Source organism: Portunus trituberculatus, chromosome 18 (genome assembly GCF_017591435.1).
Source record: "Portunus trituberculatus isolate SZX2019 chromosome 18, ASM1759143v1, whole genome shotgun sequence".
Taxonomy (NCBI): Eukaryota; Metazoa; Arthropoda; class Malacostraca; order Decapoda; family Portunidae; genus Portunus; species Portunus trituberculatus.
In genome coordinates this window covers 5,168,468-5,191,985 of record NC_059272.1, presented here as the reverse complement: position 1 = coordinate 5,191,985, position 23,518 = coordinate 5,168,468, and the positions used below count along the sequence as shown (strand labels likewise).

The following is a 23,518-nucleotide window of genomic DNA, read 5'->3' as shown; positions in this document are numbered from 1 at the left end:
TCTATGGAAGTCCTCTATTTCTTGTACTAGGTCTTTTCCTCCTCCTGCACCACATTAATGATATTATTTATCACCTTTTTATGTTTTCTCTCTCTCCATTTTACTCGGTGTCTTATCCTCCTCCACACCAAATATCACCACACATCTCTTTTTGTCTACAGTTTCCCTCACCAATGTCTCATTTGATGAAGGGTGCTTGACAAACACAGTGACCGTCTTTCTTCCTTTATTGGCAAGCCAACAGAGATACAGGTCCGGTGCGTCCTCACAGCTAGGCTACTACCCGGGAACTGAGTGACGCCAAGCTGTGGGGACAGAGGCTTTCCCGCGCTGCTCCCCAGATGCCAGAGGTCGACATCCTACAACTCCCCTCCCAACAAGCTAAGAACCCTGGCTAATGCAGTGACAGTGTTCTTAAATAAAATAAACATAACCTGGGAGCAGCAAAGAAGCAACATGAAAGAAAACATGAATAAATGACAAGTCCACAATCTAATATCACCACTTGTGATACTTCTGTACCTTCTTACACATAATCCTTCAGCCACCTCGGGGGTCGCCTGGCGCGCCTCCCTTCACCATCCTTTCGGGGCGCTGGGGAGGGAGGGGACGGTGATAGCAGTGAAGTCGGCGGTGCCCGGTCTTCAGTGTTGGAGGCTTGAGGCGCCGCAGGTGCTGGCCTCAGATGTTGCCGCGTTCTGAGGGAGATGCGGCCACTACCGTCAAGTCTGACGAGATACTGCCTGTGGTCCCTTGCCTCTATGACGATGCCTGCTCTGTTCCACCTCCTGCCGTGCTGGTGGTCCTGGACGAGAACCCTGTCGCCAGGTGCAAGGGGCGCGGAGCGTGTGACGCTCCTGTCAGCCACCACTCTGTCGTGGTGGTGCGCCATCTGACGTTCTCGCTGCCGCAGCGTCCTTCCCCAAAACTTGTCAACCTCAAGTCTCCTCTTCACTGATGGTACTCCATCCCGTAGCTGGCGGCCTGTTGCTAGCTGAGCTGGTGATCTATTGATGCCCCGTAGAGGTGTGTTAAGGTACTGGAGTAGAGCGAGAGAGATCTTATCGTTGTCAAGACTGCCATCAGCTCCAACGTTTCCCCGTAGTATTCTCTTGGCAGACTTCACGGCCACCTCTGCCCTTCCGTTTGACTGTGGGAAGTGCGCCGAGGACACCCGAACACCTACCCCCCACTTCTGGAGGAAGCTCTTCATCTCCTCACTCCCCAGATTGGTGCCTCCGTCCATGGAGAGCTGCTCTGGGGCACCCCATCTCGAGAAGTGGTGACGCAGCACGTCCTTAACTCTGCCTGATTCTGTGCCATCAGGCAGGTGAGACACCTCCAGCCAACCCGTCAGCCTGTCTGCGTAGACAATGTAGTCATGCCCCTCCAGCTGAAACAAATCCACCACAGTCTGCTGAAAGGGATAGTCAGGGGGCGGAGTGAAGAGAAGAGGCTCGGGGGTTGGGAGGGGGCGTGTGTGTTGCACGTGTCACAGTTAGTGCGGTAATGCCTCAGGTCTCCCTCAATGCCAGGCCAGTATACTGCCTGTCGTGCTCTCCTGAGCATCGAGTCTATGCCCTGGTGGCCTGCGTGGAGGTGGGCTGCAACCTGCTTGCGTAGGAGGTCCGGAATCACCAGGCGAGGATGGTTGCTGTGGAAAGCATACGTCACCAGGCCTCGCGACACCCCAGCCTCTCCTGATGCTGTAGAAGGGGCGCAGGCATGCCAGCTCCTGGGACCTCTGTGGGTGCCAGTCACCCGCCAGCACCCTGGCCAGCAGTAGTTGGTACACAGGATCGTTCCTTGATGCCTGGAGCACCATGTCCTCGTCGAGGGTGAGGTTGTCTTGCAGTTCTAGTGCAGCAACGGTGGCGACGGCCATGGCTACTGACATCTCCTCATCCTGTTCCTCCTCCAGGGCACCAGGGGCTGCCTTCATAGATGGGTGCCTAGATAGGAAGTCTGCTGCGCAATTCTTCTTTCCCGGCAGGTAGCGGATCGTGAACTTGAATTGCAGCGTCCGCTCCTTCAGCCTGAACAGCCTTGGGTTGGCGACATCCGTGAGCGCTTTATCACCCAACAGGCCCACCAGAGGACGGTGATCAGTCACCAGGATGAGATTGGGGCAGCCTAGAAGGAAGAGGCGGGCCTTGTGGAGGCAGTATGCGACTGCCAGTGCCTCACCTTCTATGGGCGCGTACCCTTGTTCAGCCGGAGTTAAGTGGCGGCTACCACAGAGAGCCAGGCGCCAGCCCCCCTTGCAGCAGAGTGGGGCCTCAGGCGACACGCAGGAGCAGTGCTGTTGCAAGATGACGAAGCCTATGCCTTCTCTGTTTCAGTCTGTGATGGCAGCCGTCGGCCTAGTGCGGTCGTAGAAGGCCAGACCGTCCTTGGCCAGCTCACAGATGGTCTCCTTCGCCTGCTCCAGCTTCCGCTGCAGCTGCTCGTCCCAGTATACTTTCCGTCCTGTTGGCTTCTTCAGGAGGTCTCTAAACGGCTCCATGATGGGGGCGGTGGCCAGAAAGGGTGCCAGCTGGTTGACAAATCCAAACAGTGACCTCACGTCGGTGATGGTGGGCTGGCCAGGCATTGTGAAGTGCCTTATTGCTGAGAGACGGTCCTCGGTGGGCTTGTATGCTTCCCAACCAACGTGAAAGCCGACGAACTCCACCTCCCTGCGGCAGAACATAAACTTCTCCGGTTTGAGGGTGACGCCTACCATGGCACACCGCTCCAGGAAGTCGTAAGTGTGCCAGAATGCTTGCTCAATGCCGGCGTCATACAGGAGAGTGTCATCCACACACTTGTGTTTGCGGGGGAAGCCACTTATCGCGTCATCAAACCGTTTGGTGTAAGCGTCTGTGGCTGAGCAGTGACCCATCGGCGTGCGGCAGTATTGGTACCGCCCCCACGGCGTGATGAATGTAGTCAAGTGGCGGCTCTCCTCATCAAGCTCCACCTGGTGGAATCCCCAATGCGCATCCGCCACAGTCTTGTAGGAGTGAGGTGGGACATCTGACACCATGTCGAAGGGCGTGGGCGTGTGGTGGGTCTCCCGCAGGCAGCAGGAGTTCAGTCTTTGAAAGTCCACCGTTCTTCTTGGTTTGCCAGACTTTTTAGCCACCACCACCATCCTCGCGCACCACTCCGATGCCACGCCTGCCGGGACAGGGCGGATGACGCCCAGCTTGACGTCCTCGTCCAGTTGCCTCTTCACCTCGGTTGCCCAGTGTTTGGGAACTGTGGCTGGTGTGTGGCAAGCATAGGGCTGCGCATCCTGCTGCAGGTGAATGTGGTGAGGCGGGCCCTGCATCACGCGCAGAGGGTAACCTTCAGTGTTGAAAGTGGACGCCGAGAAGTGCCTCAGCAGCCACTGCTCTAGCTGAGGGACGTTCACCTCCAAGGGCTGCATGGGGATAGCTGCAGGCCGGCCCGGCACGCTGTGGGCGTCGCTGTCCGTCACTCCCACACCGGCTGTTACGGCCGGTGGCTTGGGAAAATCTTGGTGGATGAGGCCGAGTTCCTTGCATGTGGTGCACGACAGGTACAGCCGCTCCACGTTCTCCACAAAGTGCACATCCTGGACCGTGGTATGGCCCGGGAGGCTGATGTGGCAGGTAGCTGCCCCCAGACTGGAGAGCGGTATTCTGGCGAGGTCCCGTATGCCAGCCCGACGCTGCAGAAGCGCAGGCCAGAGACCAAGCTTGGACATGAGTTTGGGGCCGGCGACACACACCTGTGCTCCCGTGTCCGCGACCGCTGTCACTGTAGTCTCAGCCCTCTCCACTAATGGGGTGACTCTCACCTGTAGCAGGGGTTCTGGCGCCACCGCCACGCTGCCCACAGTGACACTGTTGACGGCCATGTCCTGTTTCTTCGCTGCCCAACACACCTTCTTCATATGTCCCCTCTTGCCACACGACTTGCACACCAGGTTTCGTGCCGGGCAGGGTGCTTTTCCGTGCTTTTCCCCGCAGTAATGACAGGACTTGCCGGGCGGGCCGCTTGACTGGGGTGCACACTCAGGCCGGCGGGGTGTGTGGCCACGTTGGCGGTAACTGGCAACTAGGGGCTCCTCGGTGACGTCATCCGCCCTGACGTCAGCTCCCGCCACAGCATGGTCCCGCTCACTTTTCCCGCCAAAAACGGCGTCGCGTCTCGCTGCCTCAAACGATACACAGAACTCTCTCAAACTATCAATGTCACTGAATGCACCGCACTTTCTGTATACCTCTTGCCTCAAACACTGGTCACTAAGGCCAACCATCACCTTCCTCAGCAGCATGTACTCTGATAGGCTGCTATCGCACCTGGGACACTGAAAACCACAGTCTGCCACCTCCTGGGCACACCGGGTCATATAGACACTGACCGACTCACCGCCCACCTGACGCGCATTGAAGAAGTCATACCACTTCACAGCCTGGTTCGACGACTGCTGCACGATCTTGCCTATCGCGTCCAGAGCCTCCTTCGGCGTCAGCGCCTCCCACTGTCCTGTCTCATACCTCGCATCCAGCGTGCACTGCAGGGCGGGAACACATAGCAGGCGGATGTGCAGCACTGCCTCCTGGTCAGGCCATCTGGCCAGCCTTAACCAGGATTCCACTGATCTTCGCCACGACCTGAAGCTGGTCGGCGTCATCTCCGCAGCACATTTCTCGGGTGTGGCGGTGGCGGGCGGTCTGCCGGCAGAGGCTTGGCGTGCAGTAGGGAGAGACGCCATGCTTGCTTGCAGCAACGCGAGAGCGTCATCCATCGTCAGCGGGGGCCTGGCAGGCAGCCTGGCCCTCGCCTGCCTGCTGCCGCTCGGTGAGAACCTGGGGTGCCTTGAGGACGCCATTTCACTGCGCCATGAAGGGTGCTTGACAAACACAGTGACCGTCTTTCTTCCTTTATTGGCAAGCCAACAGAGATACAGGTCCGGTGCATCCTCACAGCTAGGCTACTACCCGGGAACTGAGTGACGCCAAGCTGTGGGGACAGAGGCTTTCCCGCGCTGCTCCCCAGATGCCAGAGGTCGACATCCTACACCTTGCTATTTTCATAGAAAACTGTAGACATTTTAAGGGTAACCACTATTAATTACTCAATTTTGAGGTTTGGGTCAAAATCTTTTTTTTTTTTTGCTGTTGCCTCCCCTTAACCGAACCAATTATAACAAGTTTGACCTCTGACTTAAACTTCCATTGAGTGTAAACAAAGCAATAGTGCATCATAGTACAGTAAAAGGTTTAATGAAAGTAAAAATTATGAAGTTAAACATTGAAGCAGTTTAATTTAAGTCATTATAATGTTCACTAATGTATATATGTAGGTAACTTAATAATGTTGATGAGGGAGGGAGAGTGGAGAGGGAAAGATGCTACCTGGGAACCTGTGGAATGTAAACAAGTGGCACATCATTGTACCGCATACAAAACTTATGTACCATATTTCCACATTTTATCCATTGCAGAGTCACGAATTTGGGTGATTCTTTTAGCTTGCAAGGAAGATACGGTCTCACCAGCCTTCTTAATAGAGTCTGCTGACTTGAAAATAGTAGAGACAGTAGATGGAGTCAAGCCATGGTGGCAAGCAATGCTATTAGTTTTCTCGCCTCTCTCATGTCTGTGAATAATATCCAGCTTCACTTTGAGAGTAAGAGACTTCCTGGTCTTCTTAACAATGCTAGGCAACATTGCAGGGCTGGTTGCAGGGCGTTTTGGTGGCACGTTGAGTGAGAGAAGACGAGCTGCTGCTGGACACTGTTATTGTTTTGAACTAATAAGAGCGGGGAAGGGTAGGGGAGTGAGTGGTGCATGTTTTGTCCATGAGAGGTGCTGGTATATTCAAATGCCTGTCAGCTTGTGTGGTATGGCGGGACTTTCAAACTTGGAAAAAATTACCTGGATAAAATTTTGTTAAAGCGAGTTTGGTGTTCGTTATACGAGCAGATGGTAGTAAAAGGAAATGTTCGTTGTAGCGAAATTTCGTTGTATGAACGTTCGTTAATTGGGGTTTGCCTGTGGTAGGATGAAAAACATTCGAGAAATAGCAAAGAATGCTGATGGTCTTTATTGCCATTTTCAGCATGTATTATATTTTTGTCTTGGAAACTAATTATCATATTTCAATAATATTTGGGATTCTTGTAATTGAGGCACTAATACATAAAGACACCAAATTTCATGAGAATCTGACCAAAAAAAAAACACCTTTTAACCCTTATGTTCCGGCGATCGTATATGAACGATTGCATCAGTGTGTCCGTAGCGACGGCGATCATTCCCGTAATCAAGAATTTTCGCGCCTCATGTTTGAGCTCCACGCGCGGTTTCTCGAGTCAGATGGCGAGTGGAAGTATCTGGCTTCTTTTTCCACCCGTAGTGTTGCCACTAGCTCTGTATATTTAGGGGTAACTAAGCTATTCTCCCATTTTGAGGGCGACACTTGGCAACCCCAGTGACCCGCCGTGTCAAAAGTACCCTGATAAGAGCGAAGGGACATCTCAGTTCATAACTCACTATGGAACAAGACAGATAATTTTTATTTAGCAGTGTTTCTGAGTCTGACTACAGTGACAGTGATTATGAGGAAGAAACTGAAGAAAGCGAAGACAGCAGTAGTGAAGACTTGGAAAATGATTCAGAGGATCCACCTGTTTTCTCAGAACAGAGAGAAGACAGAGATAGTGGTGATGGAGAACAAACTCCAAACATCGTATTGAGAACCCAGAGTGGCTCACGGAGACGCAGGCGTGCCTCTCGTGTTCTGGGAAGACGATCAAGGGAGTGTGTGTGTGTGTGTGAGAGAGAGAGAGAGAGATAGAGATGATACCTACATGTTATTTGCTTGAAACTGGATATGAAAAAGGGTGAAAGAATACTCTCTCTCTCTCTCTCTCTCTCTCTCTCTCTCTCTCTCTCTCTCTCTCTCTCTCTCTCTCTCTCTCTCTCTCTCTCTCTCTCTCTCTCTCTCTCTCTCTCTCTCTCTCTCTCTCTCTCTCTCTCTCTCTCTCTCTCTCTCTCTCATTGAATTGGTGTTCTGGGAAGACGATCAAGGAGCGTGTGTGTGAGAGAGAGAGAGAGAGAGAGAGAGAGAGAGAGAGAGATGATATCTACATGTTATTTGCTTGAAACTGGATATGAAAAGGTGAAAGAATACTCTCTCTCTCTCTCTCTCTCTCTCTCTCTCTCTCTCTCTCTCTCTCTCTCTCTCTCTCTCTCTCTCTCTCTCTCTCTCTCTCTCTCTCTCTCTCTCTCTCTCTCTCATTGGAAGTGTACAATTTATCTTCCAAGATGAGAGAGAGAGAGAGAGTGTGTGTGTGTTTGCGCAGTGTCATCGCTCACTGAGCTGTTTCTGCTTGACGGATCACACAGCGGGCGGAGGAGGAATCCTTGATAAGGCAATAACTAAACTTTCAGAGGTCACATCGAGCTAGAAAGTACATCATTGTATTCAGAATAACAAAGAGAAAATAATTCTTCTGATAATTTCTAGGTTTACCATTTCTAGGTTTACCATTTTTACCCGTCATGGATATTGGAAAATAGTTTAATCACCGGAACGTAAGGGTTAAGTAAAAACCATCACCTCCCCTTAAACTAGATATAACCTACTTGGGGTAATCCTGCAAGCCCTGTGGGATAAAACTAAAGCCAGTCTCTTAATATAGTGGTCCCTCCAGCTCTCCTCATTTCCCTGCTCCTCCTTCGCAGCTCTTTCACTTCGCTGATATGACATTTGAATGAAAATACAGTGAAGATTCAATGCTTGAACTTAATTCATTCCAAATGGCTGTTCAGGTATCAAAAGATTGACTCGATACCTATAAATCAGGTAATTCATTCTAATCTTAGCAAAACCTTAAGTTTATAAAAATTTCAAAGTATTTTTTTATTTATTTTATTTTGATATGTCCATACTGTAAGTGAAAGCTAGTGATGGATAGCATATGAGGAGGGGAGAAGGGTCGGGAGGAGGAGGGAGTTCGTCAGAGGACAAGTCACCGTCCATGAAAACGTCTCATGTGATTCCTGAGAACCCACTATTGGAGGGATGTGACTCAATAAGACTTGCACTTTCATTAGATTCCTTGTTTTCACCACCAATAAGCCTCTTTAGTGCCATTGTAAGTTTCTAAATGAAAAACTACCGATAGAATATAGAAGAATGTGGTTTTTCTCAAGACTGCAGCAGGACTAGGGATGCACACCAGTATCCTGTATACCAGAATATCGGCAATTTGTTTTTTACTGGTAATACCATATTAGAACAGGACAATGGCGACGGTGGAGAGGGAGAGGCCAGAGCTTTATTTACAACCATGTGTGCAGCTGTTCAATTACTAGATATATTCATCACTAATAAGCCTTTGGTGTTAATGTAAGTTTATAAATAAAGAACTACAGACAGAACATAAGAGAATGTTATTCTAAAGACCGCAGCAGCACAACTGTTGGATGGGGGAGGGAAAGGCCAGGGAGCATTTGTTTACAACCACATGTGTGGATGTTCGACTATCAGGTATTTTTTTTAGTATTAAATCAAATTTTTGAGTTTGAGTGTTGAAAAGCTCTACTATTAAGATGTTTGAGTATTGAGTCCCCACTGTATAACCAAAACTAACCTGACTCTAACTTTAACATAATTTAATCAAACCTTAACTTAAACCAACCCTAACCTAACTGAACTAGCATCACCTAGATGAGGCAATGTGCATGCTGATTCACAAAGAATAGGTACTTCTCACAAACCTCTTTGGCTTTCTTCCACTCCCTAACTGTTTGCTCTCGACACATCTACTCAGCCTGATTCACTTGGTCTGCAACCCTTTGGACCAGGTCTTCCCACTTCACATGCTGCTGCTTCTCCCACCAGTTTTGCAGCTTCACTCCAACTTTTCTGTCTTCATCTCCCTTGTTCCTCACTTGGAATATTTTCTTCACAGTCACATACAAAGAGTCAGCAAACCCCCACACTCCCTACAAAAATGTTTATAAGAGTGCGGGGTAATGCAATACAGTAGAGGGAACGGTTGATAAAAGTGTGGGGAAGGCTTGTACAGTAGCAGGAAGGGTTGATAATAGTGTTGGGAGGCTTAAAAGGGTTTAGAATGTTACGTATATAGCGAAGTATATATATATAGTGTCCCTACTTCATGGATTTTCACCTTTCACGGGTGGTTACAGAACACATACCCCATAATAAATGAGAGAACACTGTATTCTCAGATCATCTTAGGTGTGGTGCATGCCAAATACCCAAAGAGCCACACCTAAATGCTCAATACAAATATGTTTCTATGTAATGAGGTCATGCACTCACCTAAGGAGCAAGTGGTTTGAACCGTCGCTGGAATTATTTTGTTAGATTTGAAATGCTGTGTTAGACATGAATATTGGTAGAGGTTTAGTGATGTCTCAAGAAGTTAATTTATTGTATGCAAAATTGTCAGATGTAAGATTCCAGTGTATTTGTGTATTTTGCTATTCAAATCTAATGACCAGATCTTATTCCATTCTAGTTGATGTGCTGCTGAAAGCAACTGGAGATGCACCAATTATGAAAAAGAAAAGGTGGGCAGTGGAGGGAGAGAAGCAAGTGGGCTGGGTAGCTGAGTTCATCCGAAAGTATCTGAAGCTGGACCAGAATGACTCTTTGGTATGCTCTTGTATGATTTATATATTCCCTTTATCCATTCATTTGTGTGCCCTGTGCTTTATTCACTACTGTACACTTCTGTGTGTGCTTCACTTCATATCTTTATTGTGCTCGAAACTGTTTGTCTCAGTGTCCTTGTTTTTCTCTGATAATGCAAAAAACCCTCTCTGATAGTAATACAGGCAACCCCCGTTTAACGAAGGTTCACACAACGAAATTTCGCTACAACGAAGGTTTCATTTTACTACCATCTGCTCGTATAACGAACACCAAACTCGCTTTAACGAAGTTTTTATCCTGGTAATTTTTTCCAAATTTGAAAGCCCCACCGTATCACGCAAGCTGACAGGCTTTTGAATACACCAGGAGCTGCTGGTACTAAGGCCTGCCTCAGGAGAAATCCTGAGACACCTGTAGAATTAAGATCAAGATCAAGCCTCTCGTGGACAACACGCGCACCACTCACTCCCCAGTCAAAACATAACAGCGTCAGCAGTAGCTCGTCTTCCCCAGCTCAACTTACCACCAAAACGCCCTGCAATGTGGCCTAGCATTCCTAAGAAGACCAGGAAGTCTCTTACTCTCGAAGTGAACCTGGATATTATTCACAGACACGAGAGAGGCCAGAAAACTAATAACATTGCTTGCCACCATCTTGACTCCATCTACTGTCTACTATTTTCAAGTCAGCAGACTTGATTAAGAAGGCTGGTGAGACCGTATCTTCCTTGCAAGCTAAAAGAACCACCTGAACTCATGACTCTACAATGGATAAAATGGAAAGCCTTGTGGAAATGTGGTACATAAGTTTTGTATGTGGTACAATGATGCGCACTTTGTTTACATTCCACAGGTTGCTGGTTAATGTCTTTCCCGTTTCACTTTCCCTCCCTTTATAAAGTTAAGATCATCAACATTATAAAGTTATGTGCATACATACATTAGTGTACATTATAATGACTTAAATTAAACTACCTAAATGTTTAACTTCATAATTTTTACTTTCATCAAACCTTTTACTATACTATGATGCACTCTCACTTTGCGAAGCGAAGTTTCGCTTAACGAAGTGTTTTTCAGGAACATAACCCCTTCTTTAAGCGGGGGTTGCCTGTACTAGTTTTCTAACATTTCCTAAATGATGAATTCTCATATAATAAACTGTAGAGGGATGGGAGGATCTCCTTGCCCTATTTTTAATTTTTGGGGCGCCGGTGGGATTGCAGACGTGGCACCTGCTCGTCGGACCATTCTTGGGGTAAACCTTCAGAGGGTTCTACGTGTGGGCTCCTAGAATGTCCTGAGCCTCTCAGAAGATCAACGATTGCTTCATTTATTGGATGAGCTGAGTAGGCTGAGGGTGGATATAGTGCAATTCTCTTAGACAAGGAGGCCTGGCAGTGGTGAGACCAGTCTGGCATGAGCAATGGTCACCATGTCAAGGGGGGTAGCCATAGGCATCTCCAGCAGACTGCAGCCGTTCGTTGTAGAGGTTACTCTGGTTGATGAACGTATAATGTGACTAAGGCTGAAGCACAGTTTAGGCTTCATGTCTGTTGTTGCAGTATATGTTCCTACCAAGATGTGTAAAACTGAAGCGAAGGAGACGTTCTACGCCAAACTAGACTCTGTACGGGACCATTGTCCCTGTCGTGATGCACTTGTCTTCGGCAACTTTAATGCTGTCACAGGCACTTGAGAAAGCTGGCTACGACCTATGTGTTGGTCACCATGGCTCTGGTACAAGGAACAACAACAGCTCTGTCCTTCTGAACCTTGCAAGATCCAGAAGGTTGAGAATTGTAGGATCTTGGTATCAGAGACCAGTGCTGCACCACTGGACTTTGTATAGCAATGCCGGAGAGGTAGTAAAGGAGATCAACTACAGGTAACTCTTGATTTACACGATAGATGCATTCCAAGAGGCATTGTGTATTTCAAAACTCGCGTAAAACAAACTTATAATTCTCATAAGAAACAATAGATATAGGAGGGATGTGGGATGTGGTCCAAAAAAATTTGTACAAAATACTCTATTTATTTGGCTATATTAACATGTTATTATTATTTAAAGTAAAGGGAAAAGCAAGAAATGATAAAAGAAAGCAAAAAATAATAAGAGAAAACAACAAAGCAAAGAATACGTAAACACAACACTCACTGCGTCACTTCTTTCACCACTTACGCCACAGTCAGTCACCATCTTCTTCTGAGCTTTTCCACCTTATCAAAAATCCACTTATCAAAAATAACCCCACAGTATAAAAGTAAACACTAGTAAAAAAATAAACGCAGGACGCCAATGTCTTCACCCCTCACAGGCACTCGCCGTCGCTGTCCATCTCCGAGTCAAAGACGTCATCATCCACTTGCCCTTCATCTGCTTCCACCGCTTCCACGGGTTCGTCCACATCCTCTTCTGGTACTACATCTTCCACTGGTGTGCTGCAAATGAGGTGCGGGAAGATGAATGAGCAGCGGAGGTCCCACCTATCAGCCAGCTGCGGAACTCTCTGGTGCACAGTTTGAAATTGCGTCTGGCGCTCAGTTTGAAAATGCAGTGGGGCCAAATCATGTATAAGCAAACCGATCGTGCAAATTTAATTAATTATATTTTTTCGGTTGCGTATTAACAAAAACATGTAAATTAAACGCGCGTAAATCAAGAGTTACCTGTATATCTGTGTTAGTACTCGGAGGATCCTCCAGAACTGCACAGTTTTCCAGAGTGCCGAGTTTTTTGCGACTGATCACAGGCATGTTGTTGCTACACTCAAGCTCCATGTCATGTCCAGAAAGCCTCCAAGATGTGACCACACAGTGCTTTATCTTGAGAAACTGAAAGACTTGACATGTGCCCAGGAGTATGCAGTGACAGTCTCTTATTAGTTTGGAGTGCTCGACACTCTTGAGGATCTGGTAGAGCTATGGGATACCTTGAAACGTGACACTTGAGGCTGTCAAGGAACATGTTGGTGAGTGCCCAAGGTCACAGAGTGGTTTCGCCTCAGTAGAGACCCTGGACAGTATTGAGGAGAGTCGCGCTGCCAGACTGGCTGGGAACTACAACCAGTACAGGGCTCTGTCCTTTAGGGTAAGAGCTCTCCTGAGGAGAGACAAGGAAAGGTATGTCAGAGGTCGTAGAGTGTCATTTACATGCTAATGACCTCTGACCTGCATATCAAGCCCTGAAGAAACTCTACTACAAGTCTACATCTCAAGCGAGCGCTATCCGAACAGCAGATGGTTGCCTCGTATCAGACACAGATGGGCAGATGCCTTGTTGGGGTGAGTAGTTTGAGCAGCTGTTCACAGTGGATCCTCCAAGCTGACAGCTCCAAACTGCAGGGTTACAGATGTTGGATGCTGATCCACCCATTGACGAAACTGCACCCTCCATTGAGGATGTCAAAGAGGCTGCATCAAAGTTGAGGGATGGAAAGGCAGCTGACATCTGTAATATCAGTGCTGAGCTGCTCAAGGTAGGGTGTGAGGCCATGATCCATGGGTTGCATGTTGTCTTGACTGCTGTATGGCAATCAGGTACCATTCCCCTTGACTGGAAAAAGGGGTTGGTCATCCCTATCTGGAAAGGGAAAGGAGACTGTCAGGAATGCAACAACTACCGCGGTATAACACTGCTCACCGTACCAGGCAAGGTGCTTGCTCATTTACAGTCACCTGCTGAAATACCAGAGACCTGAACAGTCTGGGTTCACACCTGGTAAGTCAACAACTGACCAGATCCTAGCACTTTGCATACTGGTGGAGCACCAATGTGAGTTTCAACAAGGGTTGCTTGCAGTCTATGTTGATCTCAAGAAGACATTTGAGAGACACTCTGGGATCTTCTGCATCTCTGTGGGATTCCTGCAAAGATTATTGGTCTATTAACTGGCCTCTACTCCAGGACTGTGAGTGGTTTGAAGTGTGAAGGGGGTGTGTCCAGCTTCTTTTCTCTGAATACAGGAGTGTGCTTGCTTCATCATTTTTTAGCATTTGTATGGACTGGGTATTAGGCAGAGATGTAGACCAAAGTCATTGTGGAGCATCTATCAGCAATACTGAGATTACAGATCTTGTCTTTGCTGATTGATGCAGTAATTTTTACTGAGTCACTGGAGCTTCTGGTAATGGCTCTAGAGGCACTGCACAAAGAGGTGAAGCCCTTGGGACTCCAGGTTTCCCAGCTGAAGACCATGTCCATGCGTGTGGTGGGGACATTGAGGACTCGGGAAACTTCACATACCTTGGTAGTGTAGTGAGTAACGACGGTGGGTCAAGCCAGGAAGTTGTATGGCGGATTGGCCTGCCCAATGACGTTATGGACTTGCTGAACACATGTATTTGGAGTCATCGGTACCTGTGCAGATGGATGAAGATTCAGATCTTCAAGTTGCTGGTGATTCCTGTCTTACTCTATGGTTGTGAGACATGGATGCTGAACACCAATCTTAAGAGGCAAATTTATGTCTTTGGTACTAGATACCTTCACAGGATCATGGGGTGCCACTGGTATGACTTTGTGTCAAATCAGTGATGGCTCCATGAGACTGATTTGAGGCCAATTACCAGCATAGTCCGTCAACGCCAATTGCAGCTATATGGACATGTTGTACGCTACCCGGAAGCCAATTCTAGACATCAGGTTGTCTCCGAAAGGGATAACCCAGCATGGAGGAGGCCAAGGGGATGTCCACAAAACTCATGGCTGCAGCAAGTCGATGCCTCTTGCTGGGAGTTACTTGGAATGGGAAGGGAGCCTGCCTGGAGACTCATTAGGCATGACCACCTGGAGTGGCATCATAGGGTAGATGAAGCAAGGCCCCCGTGGTGTATGGCCCTCCATGATTGATTGATTGAGAATATATGAGGAAAATAGGGATTACATTCCTGTAACACTACCGTCTCCCTACAGTTTTATTGCCTGCAATAAACTGCCTCCATATATTACACAGCCCTTATGTTGCACAGGCATTGACTTTCTAGAAGCATGTTGGCAATCCTCCTCTGGCTCCACAGTAGTCAATCCTTCCAGAATAGTCTCCTCTTCTGCTGTTTCTAGGTCAGTATTGCATCCAGCCCAATCCTCTTTGACCTCCAACTTTGCATTCCTGCCTCCCTCACCCATGCCATCCTGGTTTTCGCTATCTTTTACTGAAGATCCTTGGCGAGCTTCACTGCCCCATGAAAACCCTTCAAGATCATGGTACTGCCACAGGCAGTACCATGTGAATGCCTCAACTGCTCCTTTTAGATCCAATACGTGACATCTGTTAACTGCTTCATCACTGTGTACAGTCCATCCTAAAGGTTCTGCAGCTTTGACGGGCATCCTTTCTTTTGAAGAAGATTGGAGAGCCAGACTGGTTGTAAACAAGTCTGGGTGATACTAGTGAACACTGTGTATTATCTGGTATCATTGAGCAAGTTTGTGCATTTTTTAGTGCAGAGGTCCTCGTTTACTGCGCACCTCAATTAATGCGTTTCCGGCTTTATGCACACCGTCACTTCTACATCTTGCCTGTATTACAGTTTCATGTTTAATGTTTTGCTAAGCATATGATATTTTTTATCTTTCTAGGTTGGTGATACATAATATTTGTGATCTTTCTAGGTTTGTGAATATGGCTCCTTCCAAAAAGAAGGGTATTACAGAAATAGCTTATCAAGAAACGTAGAAATGTTTCGCTTCAAGAGAAGGTAGACATCATAGCCAAAGTTGAGGCAGGTGAGAAGCTCTGTAAAGTAGGCAGATTTTACTTTGTTAATGAGTCCATAGTGCGTAACATGGTGAAGTGTAAAGATACCATAAATGATTGATATGGGGGCCCTTATGGGTCTAATAGCACTAGTTCAGGGGGGTGCTGTAACCCTTCCATTAAGGGGAGCGTCCGGTTTAGATTGGTGTTGTCATATCTCCGGTAAATATGCATGAAACACTGATTTTTATGTTGTGAAGTATTGGGAACATGTACATCAATATTAGACATTCATCCCCATTCTAGTCCCCAACCCCGCCATGCAATTGTAATTGCAACTAAAACTTACAAGTGTTATTAACAGAATATTTGGAAAAACTTACAACACACTACAAAGTATTGGATTCTCATTCAAGTACAGTAAGTCCTCATTGTACGGTACATATGTGTTCCTGAAAACCTTACCGCAAATCAAAATTACCGTATACCAAACCTGTTATAACATGTAATAATAGGGGATGTGTTCCAGCACGTTGAAAGTCACCCCTACAGACATGAAAATACATGAAGATAGTCATATAAAAAAAATGTAAAGTACTGTACAAAAGAAATAAAGAGAAAATGTTTTTATTTACCTTTTCACTCGCCATGTATTCTATCAGATGATGTGTGTCCCGAGGCTAAGGGACAGTAGGGATTTCAGCTCTTACTCATAATATCCACAAAAAACACGCCATAAGGATTTCACTTGTGTTCAGTAGGAAATGTGGGAAGAGACTGATTGTTGTGGTGGCCGTGCGGTGTGGTGGCACTACGGTACAGCGTAAACAAAAACATGAGTGGATACCGTATCTGTGAATTTTTCTTACTGTAAATCAAATCGAGGGTAGAAATTACCAAACACTGTAACTCTGAATTTACCGGATAATGAAGTACCGTATAAGGAGGACTTACTGTACTTGGATGGGAATATGATAAAGAAAATATTAACCACCTTAATTAGACCTCAGTTGGAATATGTAGCGGTGATATGATCACCACATATGAAGAAACTAGAAAGAGTGCAGCAGTTGGGAACGAGAATGATACCAGGTTTTAAGGAGGTGCCATACGAGAAGAGATTAAGAAGACTGGATTTACTCACGTTAGAAGAAAGAAATGAGAGGGGAGATATGATAACAATGTATAAAATTGTAAATGAAATGGATATCCTAGATAGAAAAGACTTGATAAGGATGTCTCCCAACAATCAACTGAGAGGACACCCAAAGAAAATACAAATGAAGGTCAGTTGTATGGGAGATGTCAAGAAGTATAGCTTCCCATGTCGTGGCATTGACAAATGGAACAAATTGAGTAGAGAGGTGGTGTGTGTGGCGAGTGTCAATCAGATGAAGGACACACTTGATAAATGTGGACAAAGAGACAGGACATAGAGAGCCAAGCTCAGGCCCCTTAAATCACAAATAGGTAAAAAGAAACACACACACACACATACATATTGGGAAAGAGTGACCATGTAATATTAGAAATGGATATAGAAGAGGGAAAGGAAGATAGAGATGATTCATACAAAGGAGACTGATTAAATTACAGAAAGGCTGATATTGAGAACTATTTTAAAAACGTAAACTGGGAGGAGATGGAAAACTCAGAGACGATGCAAGACAAGTATAACTTATTTTTTAAAATATACAAAACAGGAGTCAGGGAATATGTCCCGAAATATAGACATAAAGAAAAAGAAAAGAAAGATTGGTTTAATGCAAGGTGTGCTAGGGCAAAGGAAAAAAGAGATTGAGCATGGAAAAGGTGGAGGAGAAATAGAAATCCAGTAAATAAGGAAAACTTCAAGGCAGTGAGAAATGAATATGTTAAGGTGAGGAAGGAAGAGGAAAAGAACTTTGAAAAGAACATTGTCGAAAAATGTATGGACCAACCAAAATTGTTCTACAGATTCATAAATGGAAAAATTAGGCAAAAAGAAACAATAGAAAGGTTAAAAGGAGAGAATGGGATAGTGGAAGACCCAAAAAGTATGGAAGAACTATTAAATAATAAATTCCAGGAGGAATCCAAATTTGAAAGACCACAGGATAATAGAGAGACAGTCTATATGAAAGAAATTAAAGTAACCATGCTTGAAATAAAAGAATTAATGAAGGGACTGGATGATGAGAATCCAATGGGACCAGATGAAGTCTCAGGCAGAATACTGAAAGAATGTAGGGAAGAACTAGCAAGTCCTATATACAACATCATAAAATGCTCAATAGAAAATGGAACAGTACCAGTAGAATGGAAAAGAGCTGAGGTGGTTCCCATATATAAGGGTGGAAAAAAGGAAGAACCTTTAAATTACAGACTGGTATCACTAACTAGTGTAATATGCAAGATGTGTGAAAGAATAATAAAGAAACAATGGATCGAGTTCCTTGAAGACAACAAATTAATATCAAATAGCCAATTTGGTTTTAGAAAAAGACGATCGTGTGTAACTAATTTATTGAGTTTCTATTCTAGTATAGTTGATAGAGTACAAGAGAGAGAGGGATGGATTGACTGTATTTATTTGGATTTAAAAAAGGCATTTGACAAAGTGCCACATGCAAGATTACTATGGAAGTTAGAGGAGAAGGGTGGCTTAAAAGGAAGCACATTGAGATAGATAGAAAATGATTTGAAGGGGAGAGAAATAAGAACGGTAGTTAAAGATATGAAGACCAAGTGGAGAGCAGTAGAAAGCAGAGTACCACAGGGGTCAGTATTGGCACCAATACTTTTCCTCATTTATATTAACGACATGCCAGAAGGAGTGAACAGCTACATCAATCTGTTTGCATATGATAAAAAATTGTGCAGAGTTATAAAGCAAAAGGAGGATTGCGAAATACTGCAAGAAGACCTAAATAAGATCTGGGAATGGAGTAAAAAGTGGAAAATGGAATTCAATGTGAACAAAAGCCATGTCATGGAAATGGGAATGAGTGAGAGACGACCCATGGAAATCTATAAGATGGGAGATGGAGTAGAACTGGAGAAAGTAAAAAAGGAAAAGGACTTAGGAGTGACGATGGAAGAAAACAATCATCCGGTAAGCCATATTGATAGAATTTTTAGAGAGACATATAATTTGTTAAGGAATATTGGAGTAGCATTTCACTGCATGGACAAAGAAATGATGAAGAAATTGATAAGTACTATAATAAGACCCAGATTGGAATATGCATAAAAAGAAACACATAAGGAAGTTGGAGAGACTACAAAAAATAACCACAAGAATGGTTCCAGAATTTGAAGGGATGACATATGAGGAGAGACTAAAGGCTATGGATCTACCAACCCTGGAACAAAGAAGGGAGAGAGGAGATCTGATACAAGTTTATAAATTGATCAATGGAATGGACCAAGTGGATAACGAGAAACTGATCCTGAGAGAAGAACATGACATTCGAAGCACAAGATCACATAGTAAAAAGCTGAGAAAAGAAGATGTCTGAGAGATGTTAAAGATATAGTTTCCTGCAAAGATGTATTGAGACGTGGAACAGTTTAAATGAAGTAGTGTCTGTAACGAGTGTGCATACTTTTAAAGTAAGATTAGATAAGTGTAGATATGGAGACGGGGTCACACGAGCATAAAGCCCAGGCCCTGTAAAACTACAACTAGGTAAATACAACTAGGTAAATACACACACACACACACACACATGCGGTCGAGGGAGGACGCACGCACCGTTCCGACAATCAGCTGATCTTCACTACATACCTGTTGTACAGTATTTACAGTGGCCTGGGCAGGTAGTGTGGGCTCATTTTTTTTTTTTTTTTTTTTTCATGAAATCAATTATTAAAGAATGATGAGTGAAAAAGAGATTCCATCAAAATGCAGACATGAGACTAGAGAAGGAATGAAAGCTGATGATGACTATGTTGGTGAGGGAGAGTGCGTATTTGAAGTCTTCGATACGACAAATACTTCGCTACCTAAGAGAGTGTTAAATATTGAACATAAACTAAATAAATTGATAAAGGAGAATATGGAAATGAAAGAGAATGAAGAACAGGAAAAAGAGTTTATAAAACTGAGAGAAAGGATAAAAAAAGTGGAAGAAAACGAAGCTAGGCTAAGAGCGGAAAATGAAGAACTAAAAAAGAAAGTACCTAACTACAAAAACCAGATGGAAGAAAGACTCGGTAAAGCCAAGAAAGAAAAAGAGAAGCTGAAAGGTCTAGTAAACAAGGAAGAGGAGAGAGTACAGAACGTGATTAAAAAAGAAGTACAAGCATGGAGAGTCCAAGATAAGAAAGATAAGGCTGATTTTCAGGAGGTTATTCAAGAACAACTTAAAGAAAAAGAAGAAAATATGACAAACAAAATGATAGGAGTCCTCAAGACAAAAGAAAATCTAGTTAGAGAAATTGCAGAAAAAAAGAAGAGTGTAATCATATTTGGAATAAAAGAAAAAAAATATAAGATATAGACCAGTGGTTCCCAACCTTTTAGTGATCTAGTACCACTTGGAGGTCCTGTACAGTCGCCGCGTACCACCTGGTTCCAGAGAAACTCAATTCGATCAGATATTACTTTATTTACCATAATTTTACAAGTAGAACACACAAATGAACTAAAAAAAATTCAACTCAATGCGAGGGCTGCATCTGCTTCTTCTCCACCAGCTGGTCAATGCGGGGCATGACTTTGCTCACAGCACATCGGAAATCATTTTATTTTATGTTAGGGCCATAGGCAGTAAACATTTTTGTGAAGTAAAAATAACTAAAAATCGTTCATGACCCCGAAAAGTGCTCGCGTACCACCTGGAAGGCCCTCGCGTACCACAGGTTGGGAACCACTGATATAGACCAAAGAGAGAAAAAAAAATGAAATCATTCAAAGACCTACTGAAGAATCTAAACGACGAAGATAGGCAGAACATGGAAGAGGAAGTAGAAGAAATAAACAAAATGGGACCATATCAAGAAGGAAAAATGAGACCAATTAAAATACTACTAAAATCATAAGCAGCAACAGAAGAAATATTATATAAAACAACTAAACTCAGAGAAACAGAAGGCTGCAAGGATATATATATATATAAAGAAAAATAGAAATGAGGAAGAAAGGAAGAGATACAATGAACTGGCAGCAGCAGTAAGAGAAAAAAATAATGAAAGGTCAAAAGAGGAAAAAAAGGCATTTTTTTGGAGAATTCTAGGAGACAGGATAAGGAAATGGTATATAAATGAGAAGGAAAAGAAAAAAGTGGAACAAGTTTAACTAAAAATGATAAAGGCAAAAGACTAAAAATGATGTATACGAACATAGACAGGGTTTTATCAAGTAAACTAGAATTAAGAGATTACATAAAGAAAGAAAATCCAGATATTGTATGCCTGGCTGAAACAAAACTAAATAAGGCAATCAAAATAGACTTGGATAATAGGTATAATGTATGGATAAGAGACAGAGTGGGTAAAAGAGGAGGAGTAGTCATGATTATGTTAAGGAAGGAGATAGTGATAAACCATGTGGAATGTGGGGAAGGAAAAGCAGAAGTATTGTATGTTAAAATGCATATTAAAAAAAAAAGAGTTAACAATCATTGTAACATATGTGCCAGCAAAAACAAATTCATGGATCAATCAAGAATATAAAGACATGATAGATGACACAATAAGGAGTCTAATGTGAATTGTTAAAGAAAGGAAAAAAGTTATATTAGTAGGAGATTTCAACTGTAAGGAGGTGGACTGGGAAAATTATGAAAGTGGTATGGGGAAAAGAAGCCTGAGGAGAAAGATTTTTGAACCTAATGATAGACAATATGATGGACCAGAGAGTAAAGGAATGCACAAGATTCAAAGGAAACGACGAGCCGGCGAGATTGGACCTAGTTTTTACAAGGGGTATACAAATGAATTATGATATAAGATATAAGTGCCCATTGGGAAAGAGTGACCATGTAATATTAGAAATAGATATAGAAGACGGAAAGGAAGATAGAGACGATTCATACAAAGGAGACTGATTAAATTACAGAAAGGCTGATATTGAGAATCTCAAGAACTATTTTAAAAACGTAAACTGGGAGGAGATGGAAAACTCAGAGACAATGCAAAAGAAATATAACTTTTTTTTGGAAATATACAAAATAGGAGTCAGGGAATATGTCCCGAAATATAGACCTAAAGAAGAAGGAAAGAAAGATTAGTTTATTGCAAGGTGTGCTAGGGCAAAGGAGAAAAGAGATGGAGCATGGAAAAGGTGGAGAAATAGAAATCCAGCAAATAAGGAAAACCTCAAGGCAGCGAGAAATGAATATGTTAAGGTGAGGAAGGAAGAGGAAAAGAACTTCGAAAAGGACATTGTCGAAAAATGTAATGAGCAACAAAAATTGTTCTATACATTCATAAATGGAAAAATTAGGCAAAGAGAAACAATAGAAAGTTTAAAAGGAGAGAACGGGATGGTGGAAGACCCAAAAAGTATGGCAGAACTATTAAATAATAAATTCCAGGAGGTCTTTACTAAGGAATCCAAATTTGAAAGGCAACAGGGTAATAGAGAGACAATCTATATATGAAAAAGATTAAAGTAACCAAGCTTGAAATAAAAGAGTTAATGAAGGAACTGGATGAAGAGAAGGCAATGGGACCAGATGAAGTCTCAGGCAGAATACTGAAAGAATGTAGGGAAGAACTAGCAAGTCCTATATACAACATCATAAAATGCTCAATAGAAAATGGAACAGTACTAGTAGAATGGAAAAGAGCTGAGGTGGTTCCCATATATAAGAGCGGAAGGAAGGAAGAACCTTTAAATTACAGACCGGTATCACTAACTAGTGTAATATGCAAGATGTGTGAAAGAATAATAAAGAAACAATGGATCAAGTTCCTTGAAGACAACAAATTGATATCAAATAGCCAATTTGGTTTTAGAAAAAGATGGTCGTGTGTAACTAATTTATTGAGTTTCTATTCTAGTATAGTTGATAGAGTACAAGAGAGAGAGGGATGGGTTGACTGTATTTATTTGGATTTAAAAATGGCATTTGACAAAGTGCCTGCCACATGCAAGATTACTATGGAAGTTAGAGGAGAAGGGTGGCTTAAAAGGAAGCACATTGAGATGGATAGAAAATTATTTGAGTGGGAGAGAAATAAGGACGGTATTTAAAGATATGAAGTCCAAGTGGAGAGCAGTAGAAAGCGGAGTGCCACAGGGGTCAGTATTGGTACTGTAGTCGCCGCTGGGCGAATGTAGTATTCAGGATGACAAAATGACCCAGTCGTTTACTCGCTTTAATGCGGTTAACCTGCATGACAATCAAATTGACACCAATATGAGGAATATTGAAATGTAAATTAAAGAAAACATGCAAAATAAGACATATAGCCATCATAATAATAATTGATTAATTAATACAACATACAGGCGACGTAAGGATAACCGATATAAACATCATAATGTACCAGATAATTCTTAATGCCCTATTTATACATAATCATTGACACAGAGATAAGTAACATGAATCATGAACAAATCAGTATCATGAACAATGACACAAAGGCAATAATACGTGTATTGTAACTCACAGTGTAATAGCCATTAACTTAATAATTCTCAGCTGAGTAGCAAATAGCAAATGAACTATGGCATAACACTTACGACAATGAGGGTCGGCATTGGACAGAATAAGATGTATGGAGAAATCAGAGGGCGGAATGCAACACCTCTCTCACTGACGAACAGACAGAATCTGCCTCCTTCAGAGGCAGCTGGGGCACACCACATGCGACCTATTTCTTCATCCCCTGCAGAATCAGCAGCGATCCTCTGTGTCCTTATCTACCCTACGCGCATATCTACCCTACGCGCAGCATCATCAGTCTTTGCACATAAACAACCCTCTCACTACCTCTCTGCATCTAAGTTAACCTCCGTACATCTTCACTACTGTTACTTACTGTTATATTTACTAATGCTCATATGTCCTTAATATTACAAGTTATCATAATTAACTATTCTTTTATTACTTAGCATCCTCTATCACCAGCAGCCTCACATCACAGTGTGAGGCACCACAACTGGCGACTACAGGCACCAATACTTTTCCTCATTTATATTAACGACATGCCAGAAGGAGTGAACTGCTTCA

General features: G+C 43.9%; 1 protein-coding gene across 5 annotated transcripts in view; it reads left to right on the top strand.

The window, feature by feature from the left end:
* Positions 1-23,518, top strand: part of LOC123505610 (ubiquitin-like protein ATG12) — a 115,998-nt gene that overhangs the window by 78,827 nt on the left and 13,653 nt on the right. For 3 of the 5 annotated variants that reach the window (XR_006675211.1, XM_045257143.1, XM_045257144.1), the window contains exon 2: positions 9,515-9,651. Coding sequence is in view for 4 of the 5 variants with exons in the window: in XM_045257143.1 (XP_045113078.1) it covers positions 9,515-9,651 (137 nt within the window). In the remaining variant the exon portion in view is untranslated. Of the gene's footprint in view, positions 1-9,514; positions 9,652-11,972; positions 12,332-15,268; positions 15,894-23,518 lie in introns of those variants that run through there. The other 2 variants (XM_045257142.1, XM_045257141.1) reach the window with 2 other exon arrangements.